Raw genomic sequence first — 13,529 nt, 5'->3', positions numbered from 1 at the left:
TTTCTGGGCTACATGATAAGTGCAGAAACTGCCAGGCTGCTTCCAGAGTGACGGTTCTGTTTCATGTGCCCACCAGCAGTGTAGGAGATGCACTTCCTCTGCCTCCTCACCGACTTCTGGTGTTACCACTGTTTTTATTTTGGGTATTCTGATAAGCCTGTAGTGGAGAAGCCAATGTGGCTATATCTATATCTATATATCTATATCTATCTATATAAAATATATATATGTATATATATATTGCATTTCCCAAATGGCTAATGCTGTTGAGCTTATGGGCTTATTTGTCCCATAAACCTCTCCTTGGTGAAATGTATGTTCATATCTTTGGTCATTTTCTGATTGAATTGTTTGTTCTTTACGTTTGAGTTTTGAGAGTTTTTCATATATTCTGGATGCAAGTCCTTTATCAGATATGTGATCTGCATGTATTTTCTTCCAACCTGTGGTTTTTTTTTTAAAGACTTACTTTATTATTTGAAAGCAGAGTTACAGATTGAGAGAGAGAGAGAGAGAGAGAGAGAGGTCTTCCATCTGTTAGTTCACTCCCCAGATGACTGCAATGACCAGGGATAGAAGAGACCAAAGACAGGAGCCAAGATCCTGGAGCTTCATCCCATTCTCCTATGTGGGTGGCAGGGGCCCACGTACATGGGACATCCTCCTCTGCTTTCCCAGGTCCGTTAGCAGGGAGCTGGATCAGAAGTGGAGCAGCTGGGCTCGAACCAGCATCCATAAGGAATGCGGGTGTCGCAAGTAGTGGCTCAACCTGCTGTGTCACAGTGCCGGCCCCTGTTGTCTTTTCTTTTTAATAATATCTTTCACGGGGCAAAAGTTCCCCCTAAAAGTGGTATTTGACATTTAGGTCTGTATTGTATTATGAGTTATTTTTGTATAAGGTGTGAGGTATAGAAGTTCTTAAGGCTTTTTTTTTTTTTTTTTTTTTTTTTTTTTTGCCTACCCGTGGTCAGTGATTCCAGCATCATTTGTTGTGAAGACTGGAGCGTCGCTGCGACGTGTGCCTGTGTAGATTTCCTTTCTCTCCCCTGTCGCCCATGGGAAATTACAGCAGGAAGGCTTTTATCCCTGTTCAGTTCTAAAGAAGTTGTCTCTGATTGTCTTCAATATTTTCTATTGCTTATTCTCATTTTTCTCTCTTTATGGACTCTTACCTGGATGTTAGTGATGCTCATTCTGTCTTCGTATCTCTTTTTTTCTTTATAATTTCTATTCTTTAATTTGTTTTTCTTTGGTAAGGGTTTCTCAACCTGATCTTCCCATTTAATAATTTGCTCTCAGCTCTATCCATTCCATCTGTCTGTGTTCACTGTATCGACTAGCCTGGTTTTTTTTTTTTAGATTATTTATTTATTTCAGAGGCAGAGAGCTCCCATTTGAAGATTTACTCCCCAGGTGCCCACAATTCCTGGGGCTGGGCCAGGGTGGAACCGGGTGCCAGGCCCCAAATGCTGCAGGAAAACCGGGTTGGTGTCCTGGAGTCGAGAAAAGTTTATAAGACGAGATGCAGTGGTGGGAGGAGAGGCAGTGAAGCTTCGTTTGTGTGCGAAACAGGGCGGCTCCCAGCACAGGGAGCGCTGAGGTCTCACGGTCTGAGGGCATTTGTATGTCTTCAACACGTCATTTCCAAAGAGCAGATGCAGTGGGTATGCGTTAGCTACTGGGAGAACAGGGGCAGTTTTTAACAGAATTTCTTGTAACTTGTTTTTGGCAAAACCTGAATCTCGTTGTCCACTGGCAAATACTGCTACAACCGAAGCTTCGTCCTGTTCTGCGCTGTGTGCACGTGCTGGCGAGTAGCTAAGGGATGGACGTAGTCTGGCTGCTTCTAGTCCGGGCTCCCTCACGATTGCACCATCAGCACTGCCTCCTGGGGGCTTGCTTTAGCGGGAAGGTGCAATCCAGGGTGCAGCCGTGACTCAAACCCAGTTGCGAGGTCCCAGCGGCAGTCTCACCAGCAGGCCAAACACCATCCCTGTTCCATCTTTAGTATTTCTGTTTTTATATCATATTGCTTATGTCCGTCCTTATTTATTTTAGTGTGTTTATTAAGCTTATTTTAAATTCCCTGTCCATCTTTTCTAATATCTATTCTATAATCAAATCCGTGGAGGTTTTTATTTTCTTTTTGAGTAGTTAGGTTCCTCAAATGACTGGTTACCCCAGAGGTGATGGTTGCTCTGTCCAGGTTTGCTAATGGCTGCACTTCAGTCTGTTGTCCGCCTTGTCAGTTTAAATGGGAGGTGGGGAAGTGGATACCAGGGTGGACAGCACTTGTGCCCCTTCCTCCCAAAACCAAAGCTACTCATTCACTGCTTCAGGATCAGTGTTTCTCAAGTTAGGTCTTTGTCTTTTTTTTTTTTTTTAAAGATTTTATTTATTTTATTTGAGAAGTAGAGTTACAGACAGTGAGAGGGAGAGACAGAGAGATAGGTCCCCTCTCTGTGGTCCACTCTCCAAATGGCCTCAATGGCCGGAACTGCCCAGATCCAAAGCCAGGAGCCAGGTGCTTCCTCCCAGTCTCCCACATGGGTGCAGGGGCCCAAGGACTTGGGCCATCTGCTGCTGCTTTCCCAGGCACATTAGCAGGGAGCTGAATTGGAAGTGGAGCAGCCAGAGCTTGAACCTGCATTGCAATATGGATGCTAGTATTGCAGGCAGCAGCTTAACCCACTGTACCACAATGCTGGCCCCCAAAACTAAAAAGTTCCTACTTTTAAATACTTTTTAGAAGCCGGCGCCGTGGCTCAATAGGCTAATCCTCCACCTTGCGGCGCCGGCACACCGGGTTCTAGTCCCGGTTGGGGCGCCGGATTCTGTCCCGGTTGCCCCTCTTCCAGGCCAGCTCTCTGCTATGGCCAGGGAGTGCAGTGGAGGATGGCCCAGGTGCTTGGGCCCTGCACCCCATGGGAGACCAGGAAAAGCACCTGGCTCCTGGCTCCTGCCAGGATCAGCGCGGTGCGCCGGCTGCAGCGGCGGCCATTGGAGGGTGAACCAACGGCAAAAGGAAGACCTTTCTCTCTCTGTCTCTCTCTCTCACTGTCCACTCTGCCTGTCAAAAAAAAAAAAAATACTTTTTAGATTTATTATTCTCATCTTGTCAAGAGTGACTTCAGTTTTCTTTCTGTTTTGGATTCTTGGGTTGTAAACTTATCTTGAGTGACTCATTTTCTCTCTCTCTCTCTCTCTCCCTCTCTCTCTCTTTCTTCCTCTCTCTCCCACTCTCTCTCTCTCTCCCACTCTCTCCCTCTCTCCCCACCTCCCTCCCTACTCCTCTGAGGTGTGTGTGTCTCCTTCCCTCTCTTACTTAACAGCTTCTCTCTCTCTCACTTTTTAAAAGATTTATTTATTTGAAATGCAGAGTTACACACAGAAGGAGAAGCAGAGAGGGAGAAAGAGAGAAAGAGGTCTTCCATCCGCTGGTTCACTCCCCAATTGGCCGCAACAGCTGGAGCTGTGCTGATCTGGAGCCAGGAGCCTCCTCCAGGTCTCCCACGTGGGTGCAGGGGCCCAAGGACTTGGGCCGTCTTCTACTGCTTTCCCAGGCCAGAGCAGAGAGCTGGATCAGAAGTAGAGCACCCAGGACTCGAACCAGCCCATATGGGATGCTGGCACTGCAGGCAGCGGCCCTACCCGCTACGCCACAGAGCCGGCCCCTTAACAGCTTTTCATTTGCTTCCTCCTGATAACTTACCCAAGTCCAGGACTTAAACTGACAGCATGGAGCGCCTCTTTTTTGCTGATATCAGAGATATTGCAGATGACCCCTAGACCAGGAATATAGATAGAGTAGTGGGCTTTTTTATTATCATTTATTTTCATCTACTTAAAAAACAGACAGAAGGGGACAGAGAGAGAGAGAGTGAGCAAGCGAGTGTGCGAGCGCATGGTGCACATATCAAGATCTTCCATCTCCTGATTCACTACTCCAGTGACTGCAACAGCCAGGACAGGGTCAGACTGAAACCAGGAACCAGAAACTTTGTCTGCATCCCTGACGTGGGCGGGAAGGTCCCAAGCACTTGAACCATTGTCTGCTGCCTCCCAGAATGCATCAGCAGGAAACAACTGGAGGTGGAATATCCGGGACTCGAATCAGCACTGCAATATGGGATGCAGGCGTTCCCAAGTCACTGCTTCACACACTGCACCATAACACCCCAAAGGTTGTGTCCCCCCCTACCTGAAGATAGTACTTGTGGAAGCCACCGCCCTAGTTGCAGTGACAGCAGGGTGTTGCAGCTTCTGTTATGCGCAGGAGATCCCGATGCCTTCGGCATAATTGTAAGCAGTGAGCCCGTGTTCAGCAGGTACCTGTCTTTGATGGGCACTTGTAATTGGTGTTTACTCCAGGCTCTTGGTTTTCTCTGCCTTTTGCTGGACCCAGAGCCCCAGAGGCCCACAGCTTTAACCTTCTTTCCATTATGTGTCTCTGTTCATGTTCTCAGCCATAGAGATGTTAATCTGGTTTTCTGAGATTACTGTGTATTTCTAATTTTCGCATTTGTGTTTTCTCTTTCATCACTGTGTTAGGAAGGGAAGTATCGCTAAACTGAACGTGCAGAACCCTGCTCACTGCAGATCTGTTCTGCTGTGACTGTTTGCAGCCATCTCACTCACTCCTGTGTTTTTCTGCTTAGCGTGTGGCTCCCACGCCATCAGGCTCTCTGGGAGTAGAAGCTCCTGCGTTACTGAATCTTCAGAGGACGCTTTTGTTTTAGTGAAGAAGTGAATAAACAGCGGACTGCATAGGTGGCCACTTCTCTGCAAAAGAGGATGGTGTGGTGCTGCCTGCCACAGGCCCAGGGAGGGCGGCTGGAACTATCCCTCACCTCCTGCCCTCAGCCCCTTCCTCCCCCTCGACCTCCATTAGGCTTTGGGTTCAGCTGCTTTTCCAGCAGCTCAGAAAGGTACACAAAATTGAAATCTCACTGTTCCATAATTGCTTAGTAGTTCACAGATTGAAAATACAGAGATTATTTGAAAAGATAAGACATTAAGTCAAAATTATTTTTTAATTTGAAATCCATCTATTTGCTGATGATGGCTTTTAGGTAGAAAATAGATTCGAATAATCTTGTGTGCTTTGGAGCCAAAGACATAAAATGCCACATGGTTGTTTTTTAAATCAGTCTTTAAATCCTGATTTTTATTGTTGTTTCTTACTTTAGATGAACCCACTTTTATTGATGTACATTGTCACTCAACCCCTTCTATCAGTGGGGGAAAATGTGCCGCTCTTCCCTCAAGAGAACTGTAGAAGCTGAAGTTCCCTTTTTCAAAGCATTACCGTCTCATCCACACGTCCCATCATCCTGTTGACAGGCATCTCCTCTTGTTACTGTCAGGAACACTTGATGCGGCCCAGTCTGTCCTCATCAGCAAACCGCTCTGAAGCAGAGACAAAACCTAGACGCGGAACACTAAAGCTAATTGTTGTTGCCAGATGTGCTGTGTAAGAGGTGCTCCATCCACGTCAAAACCCTCGTGTCCTGCGAAAGAGGCGCCACATCCCCATTAAACCCTCCTGTCCCAGTACGGAACAAGGACGCAGGAGTGCTGCTTGCTTAGGCAGAACGAGGGATGCTTTAAAAACATCTTTTACAAATTTTAAATAGAAACCTCTTTATTCTCTTCCACAAATGAAAAAAAAAATTACTTTAAAGGCAGTAAATAAAATTCTTAACAGCTTTCAAAAGACAGTGCTTGCCTAAATTATATTTTTTAAATTAAGAAAAACCTTTAAATTTAACAGACAAGGATCTGTTTTCTCTCTTCATACTGTCCAGAATTTTCATTATTAAATTTGTTAGTTAATAAGGCAATTTTAGCATTTTACCATCTCAGAAAATTGTCTTCTTTTCTATTTGAGGAAATTGAACAATGAAATTGTGATTTGGGGGGTTGCAGTTGTTTCCATAGCAACAGATAGGGATGCTGTGAAGTGGTTGACATAAAATTAGTGCTGACTGAATCCTTCTGTCTAGCTGTGAGTTACTAAATTGATAGTGATGGATAATAAATGCTTATTTCCTATTGGTTCCATTCATTTTCGCTAAAAAAAAGAGTATACAATTTTTATCCTTGGGTTTATATTTATATTCTATTTATATATTAGTATTTGCAGAAATTTGAACTCACCAAAATTGTTAAAGAGGTAGAAATTATACTCATTCTAATTATGTTTCTCTATCTCTTCTCTATCTCTTCTCTCTATCATTCCTTTTTTCTTAGAAGTTCTTTTTACATTTATTATTTCTTTTTAAATTAGAAAATACTTATGGAAAAAGTTTAAACAACACAAAATGGTAAAGAGAAGGATTGACGTTTCCCTTTATTCCTCTGCACTCCTTGAATTCCTTCCATGAGAAACTGTTATTACAGGGGTTGGGACTGTGGCATAGATGGGCGCCAGTTCGAGTCCCACTGCTCCACTTCTGATCCAGCTCCCTGCTGATGGCCTGGGAAAGCAGTGAAAGATGACCCAAGTGCTTAGGCCCCTGCACCCATGGGAGACTTGGAAGAAGCTCCTGGTTCCTGGCTTCAGTCTGGCCCAGCCCTGGCCTTTGTGGCTGTTTGAGAAGTAAACCAGTGGATGGAAGATCTCTTCTTCTGTCTGTCTGTCTGTCTGTCTGTCTCTCTCTCTCTCTGCCTCTCAAGTAAATAAATAAATCTAAAAAAAAATTAAGCAGCAGCAATTAATGGATTTTTTGGGAAATTTTCTGTGTGCACACATTTCTTTTACCTAAATGAAGTCATTCAAAATATGCTGCTTGGCAACCTCCTTTGAATAGTACAATATTATATCTTGGTCATTTTTCCATATCATAAATGTAGTCATTAAAGAATATTATTTTGATTACATCAAACTGAGAAGCTTCTGTACTGCAAAAGAAATACCCAGCAAAACAGAGAGGCAACCGACAGAATGGGAGAAAACATTTACAGACTATGAAACTGGTAAAGAATTAATATCCAGAATCTACAGTGAGCTCAAGAAACTCAACAACAAAACAAACAATCCAGTTAAGAAATGGGCAAGGGGCCAGTGCTGTGGCATAACAGGCTAAGCTTCCACCTAAGGTGCCAAAATCCCACATGGGTGCTGGTGCATGTCCTGGCTGCTCCTGTTCCAGTCCAACTGGCTTGGGAAAGCAGTAGGAAATGGCTGGAATGCTTGGGCATGGCAGACCCGGAAGGAGCTCTTTTTAGTTTTCTTAAAAATACTGCAAACTGGGGGCTGGCATTGTGGCGCAGCAAGTTAAATCACTGCCTGTGATGCCAGTGTCCCAAATCCGAGTGTGGGTCTGGATCCCAGCTGCTCTGCTTCCACTCCATTTCCCTGCCAACGTGCCTGGGAGAGCAGCAGAAGATGGCCCAAGTGCTGCACCCACGTGAGTGACCCAGATGGAGTTCTGAGCTCATGGCTTTGGCCGTGCCCAGCCCCAGCTGTTGCAGCCATTTGAGAATGAATTAGCAGATAGAAGATCTCGATACCTCTCTCTGTCTCTCTCTCTCTGTCACTGTGCCTTATAAATAAATAAATAACTAATGCTTTTTAAAAAGTACTGCAAATTGCGTCCCTGAAGTTGCACCAATTTCTGTCACCAGTGCTGTGCCAGGTGACTCTTCTTGTCTCTGCAGATACTGAGTTTTGTCAAACTTTTGTATTTTTGTCAGTTGGGGTGGAAAAAATTTTGTTTTATTGTAGTTGTATATGAGCTTGAAAATTTCTCAAGTGTTTTATTGGGGATTTGCATTCCTTTTATTGTTAACTTTTCCATATTTTAGCTCATTTTGTTGTTGATTTCACATCTTTTATCAGTTTACAAGAGCCATTTATTAAATAATTAGCCCATTTTTTCATTCTTGTCTATTTTTTCAATTTTTCATTTGATTTTTGACCTTATTTATGGATTCTTTTTGCCTTATAGAAGTGTTTAATTTTTGTATTATCAAAATCACCTTGTTTTTCCTGTACAACTTCTAGATTTTAAATCATTCTAAGACCTTCCTTTAAGACTTTATAGAAAGTCATCATGGTTTAAAAAACAAATGGAATTTTAGAGTTGTTTTAGGTTCACAGAAAAACTGAGCAAAGGTACAGAAACTTCCTGTATACCCTGTGCCCCCTTTCGCATATTCAGTCTCCCCCACTGTCAGCATCTTCTTCCAGAGTAGTCGATTCGTTACTGTCAGAGAGCCTACAGTGAGACAGCATGATCACCCAAAGTCTGAAGTTCCCATCAGGTTCACTCTTGGTTTCTCTCTGGGTTTCAACAAATGTATGATGACGTGCATCCACCATTGTAGTATCCTGCAGAATAATTTCATTGTCAGGAAAATCCTTTGTGCGCTGCCTAATGATCCCCTCTGGCAACCACTTACCCTTTTTCTGTCTCTATAATTCTACCTTTTCCAGAATGTCATATAATTGGAGTCATACAGCACGTAGGTCTCTTGGATTGGCTTCTTACATGTACTAATATACATTTAAGTTTCCTCCATGTTTTTGTATGGCTTGATAGCCCATTTCTCTCTCTCTCTTTTTTTTTTTTTTTTTAATTTTTTGACAGGCAGAGTGGACAGTCAGAGAGAGAGACAGAGAGAAAGGTCTTCCTTTGCCGTTGGTTCACCCTCCAATGGCCGCCGCGGCCGGTGCGCTGCGGCCGGCGCACCGTGCTGATCCGATGGCAGGAGCCAGGAGCCAGGTGCTTTTCCTGGTCTCCCATGGGGTGCAGGGCCCAAGCACCTGGGCCATCCTCCACTGTACTCCCTGGCCACAGCAGAGGGCTGGCCTGGAAGAGGGGCAACCGGGACAGAATCCGGCACCCCGACCGGGACTAGAACCCGGTGTGCCAGCACCGCTAGGCGGAGGATTAGCCTAGTGAGCCGCGGCGCCGGCAGTTAAAAATTTTAAAAATGACCCACAATGGGACAGAGGGAAGTAAAGTAGAGGGAGAGGAGAAATTGAGCTAAATTTTACTATGTCTTATTTTTGGATTTGCCGGTGGAACCTTGGGACGATTTTGTGTAATTAGAAAATAAAATCTAAAAATGTAAAATGAAATTAAACAAATAGCCTTGTTTTGTGTTGATGTTTTTGTCCTGTGGTATTTGTGTTTTTGCTCTGAGACTGTTGTATGAGGGATGAATCAAATGCATAATAATGTGATATTCTGTATCATTTTTGGTATCCTCGTCAGCTGGGATTTCCAGCATGGAAGAAAGGAGATATGGGTGTAAGATAGGTGAGGTTGTCATAGCTCACTGTTCTTTTTTTTCCCCCCAAAGAAACCTTTTATTTAATGAGTACAAGTTTCATAAGTAAAGCTTTAGGAATATAGTGATTCGTCCCACCATACCCGCCCTGCCACCCCACTCACACCCCACCTCCTCCTCCCTCTCCCATTCCCAGTCCCATTCTCCATTAAGAGGGAAAAAAATGTTCCTTTACAGTCAAGACAAGGGCTGTTCAAGTCATTGCTTCTCAAAGAACTCACTATTCTTAAGTTGAATTGGAACTATGTCAGTATAAACTCATGAAATTAATCATATCAACAAGCTCAAGAAAAAAAATCGTAAGATGATCTCAAATGTTGCCGTAAAGCATTTGATAAAATCCAGCACCCATTTATGATTAAAGAAAACTCTTAGCAAACTAGAAACTGGAAGATAAGCAGATGATATGAAGTTACTTCAGCACCGACAGTGGCAAATAACAAAATGAAAGATGTTTGCTATCTTCAGCCTCCAGGAAAATGTATTTTAAACACACAGTGACGGAGTGGACATTTAGCCTAGTAGAGAAGGTGCTGACTGAGACACTCTTGTCCCAAAGCAGAGTGCCTGGGCTCAGTTCCTGGCTCTGGCTCCTGACTGCAGCTTCCTGCCAGTGCAGACCCAGAAGCAGCCGTCGGTATCTCAGGCAGCTGGGTCTCTGTAGCCTGTGTATGGGGGAGAACTGGATTGAGTTCCCAACTCCTGGCTCCAGTCCTGGGCCCAGCCCCAGCCATTTTGGGCATTTAAGGAGTAATCCAGAGGATGGGAGTGCCCTCTCACTGCTTTTGTTTTGTTTTAATATAAAATGAAATATTCAAGTGGCTAAAATAAAAGGTGGACACCATCAGATGCTGGTAAGGATGTGGAAAAATAAGATCCTTCCTGTATTACTGGTGGGGATTCAGATGATACAGCTATCTGAAAAAGTTGGATAATTTCTTGTAAAACTGAACATTGACTGCCATAAACCCAGCAGTTGTACTCCTATGCATCTATCCCAGAAATATGAAAACTTACCTATAAAAGCATACTAGACCTGTACACAAATGTTCACAGCGGCTCTATTTGTAATAGCACAAGCATAGAAAGATCCAGGTGTCTGTCAAAGATTAAACTGTAATGTATTCATATCATGGATAGTACTCAGCAATGAAAGGGAAGCAACTATTGGTACATACAATTTGGATGAATTTGAATGCATCTTCAGGAATTATGCCAGGTAGAAAAAGCTAATACTCAAAGGTTACATGCTGTATAATTCCATTTATATAACATTTTAAAATGTCATTATAGAAATAAAGAACTGAGTAGTAGGGGTCATGGGGGGAGGGTGTGGTTATAAAGAGCATCAGGAAGGATCCTCGTTACTGTGATGGAGTATTCTGTGTCTTGACTCCGCCAGTGTCAGTGTCTGCATGTGGTGCTGTCCCGTGAGTTTCCATGGAGTGTTCCGTGTCCTGACTCCGCCAGTGTCGGTACCCCGCATGTGGTGCTGTCCCGTGAGTTTCCATGGAGTATTCCGTGTCCTGACTCCGCCAGTGTCGGTACCCGCATGTGGTGCTGTACCGTGAGTTTCCAGGGTGACATGTTTGGGGAAAACTGAGTAAAGGAGATGTAGAGTCTCTCTCATTTCTTACAATTGAATGTAAAACTATAGTTATTTCAGAATCTAAGTCTGACTTTTCAGAAGTGGTAATTCACTTTGGAAAATGATTTTTCTAAAATGGCAGTGTCTAAGGAAGTTAAAAAGGAAACCTATGAGCTAGTAATTCCACTCCGAAGAAATAATCTGGTAATAATGAGTGTATTTGTCCAAAAAGACTTGAACAAGCACGTGCATAACAGCAGGAGAATGGATGTTGTTCATACAATGGGAGATTTCTCACCAAAAGAGAAGGGGGCGGGGGTGCTCAGGGAAGAAGAAGCTAATATACAGTAAAACGTGGACGAATCTCACAAACGATATGTTGAGTAATAGGAGCCGGACACAAAAGACTCTATAGTGTAATTATCATAGGAAGTTCAAGAATAGACAGAACTCACTGGTGATAACAGAAAGCAGAAGGTGGAATGGGGGTTATGGAGGGTGGGGGATTGTACCAACTGGAAAGGAATTCAGGAACCTTTGTGGAATGAAGGAAAAGTGGTTACATAGATGTATGCTTAGGACAAAAGCTACTGAATGCTACATTTAAAGTTTGTCCCTTTTACTGTATGTTAAATATATTCAGTAAAGCACTGGAAAAAGTGTCTTCAATTCACAGGAAAAGACATATCTGCCAAGCCAACTTTACAGGGTGTATTTGGATCTTCTTTGAAACCAGCTATAGAAAACCTTATTTATGACACTTACAAGAAAGTGAAAATCTGAGCGGTTTATGTTAATTTTATGACATTGAGGAGTTACTGTGAAGTTTGTCAGTGTGATGCGATTATTGTGTTAAAGAGTTTTTTATCATGTAGAGATTGCTGCAGTCTGAATGTTCTCGTTCCCTCTGCCCCTGCCCCCACCCCCTGCAAACCCTGAGCCCCACGCTGATGGTATTAAGGGGTGGAGTCTTTGGGTGATTAGGTTATAAGGACAGGCGTCTGTAAGAGGCCCCAGAGAGCCCCGTGAGCACCGCCTGCTAGGAGAGATCACTGTGGGAAGATGGCCATCGGGGAGGCGGGTCCTCAGCAGACACCAAATCCGCCAGCACCGGGATCTCGGCCTTGCCAGCCTCCAAAGCTGTAAGAACAGGTTTTTGTTATGTATAGGTCATCCAGTTGATAAAGTTCTTGTGATAGCAACCCAAGTGGAATAAGACGGACATGCACATCAAAGTAAACGCTGAATCTAGGACGTCCTTCAGCGTAAAGCGGGTGGGGGGTGGGGACAGACGGGAAACGAGATCTGCCATAGCTGACTGCTGTTCCATCCATGTGACTGCATTGTCTGTTTTGACTGCTTTTGACCTCATGATAAAAAGTTTAAATTTTAAAACATGAATAAAAGCACACAGGTATTCTTAAAATTCTTATTACTAATTAAAAAAAATTGGCATGTGAAGACAGTTTGCTCTAAGATTGCTCAAGGGGTGGTAGGGAGCGGGAATGGCCTAAGCAGAGTCACTGCTTGTCCATACAGTGTCTGTGGGGAGGAGAGGGAGATCCCCAAGCACGAAGTCCGCCCTACACTCCGCAGAAACCCAGGGGTATAAGAACTTCCACGTGCGCGACATGAGCGTGTTCATGGTGATATCAGCATATATGACCACGTGGTCCGCTCCTAAATTGCCCCATCTAGTGAGAGTGAGTCTGTTTTTTTCCGGCTCTCATGTTCTCCCCTGTGTTTTGTCAGGACCTGATGGTGTTCTGTGATGAGGATCCAAAGCCACTCTTGCCAGCAGTCCCTCCTTCCGTTGTCTCTTCACACGCGCGGTTTTCAGCAGGGGCTGCCGAAGTGTGTAAGCTGCAGGACACAGGTAAACGATTAAGGAATATTCAGCAACACGAGCAATAAAGACTGCTCAGGGGCTCCCCTGTGTTGGATCTTACTTGTGGAATACAGCGCCAGTAGGCTTCTAGTTAACTTCGATAATGCGGTACAGGACTGACCTGGATATGGGACCCACACGTGGGCCTATAATCCTGTCTCACCAGGTTTTGTTCGTATTTTCCTCTATTTTACTTTTTTCTTTTTTCGTTGTCCTATTTCAGAAATTAACTAGAAGTCTTAAATCTTTTACAAATGATTTCAAAAGGCAGAAAATTAATTTCAGTTTCTTTTCTTGTTTTCATTAACTTCTTTTTTTTGGATAAAGAGTTTAAATTATGACATTTTTCCAAAGCAGGCTTTTAGGGAAAATATGAAAAGGCAAGATGCATGGTGTCTGTTCCACAGATTGGTTCATCATCTCTTGAATAATTAACATCAGAGAAAGATGCAGTATAAAATGATGCAAAGCTAACCTCAAAGAAATTGCACAATTGAATTCCAGCTGGGCTCCCTGTGGCTCCCGACCCTCTAGGTCCTGATTGACTCACTGTCGAGCCATTCATCCTCCGTCTTCTCTGTGAACTTCGCATTTTCAAGACGTTCTTCCCCTGGATTTTTTTTTTTTTTTTTTTTTTTTACAGGCAGAGTGGACAGTGAGAGATAGAGACAGAGAGAAAGGTCTTCCTCTGCCGTTGGCTCACCCTCCAATGGCCGCCACGGCCGGCGCGCTGCGGCCGGCGCACCGCGCTGA

The 13,529-nt window shown here is 43.9% G+C and overlaps 1 protein-coding gene across 3 annotated transcripts in view; it reads left to right on the top strand.

The window, feature by feature from the left end:
* Positions 1–13,529, top strand: part of ENTHD1 (ENTH domain containing 1) — a 141,223-nt gene that overhangs the window by 68,319 nt on the left and 59,375 nt on the right. For 2 of the 3 annotated variants that reach the window (XM_051834068.3, XM_002721414.6), the window contains one exon: positions 12,641–12,764. In XM_051834068.3, the coding sequence (XP_051690028.3) occupies positions 12,641–12,764 (124 nt within the window). Of the gene's footprint in view, positions 1–11,881; positions 12,031–12,640; positions 12,765–13,529 lie in introns of those variants that run through there. The other variant, XM_089308954.1, reaches the window with a different exon arrangement.

The sequence above is a fragment of the Oryctolagus cuniculus genome, chromosome 11, assembly GCF_051225735.1.
Source record: "Oryctolagus cuniculus isolate XC-2025 breed Fujian yellow rabbit chromosome 11, ASM5122573v1, whole genome shotgun sequence".
NCBI classification, from domain to species: Eukaryota; Metazoa; Chordata; class Mammalia; order Lagomorpha; family Leporidae; genus Oryctolagus; species Oryctolagus cuniculus.
The sequence above is the reverse complement of the archived record's forward strand: the minus strand, read 5'-3'. Positions and strand labels throughout refer to the sequence as shown.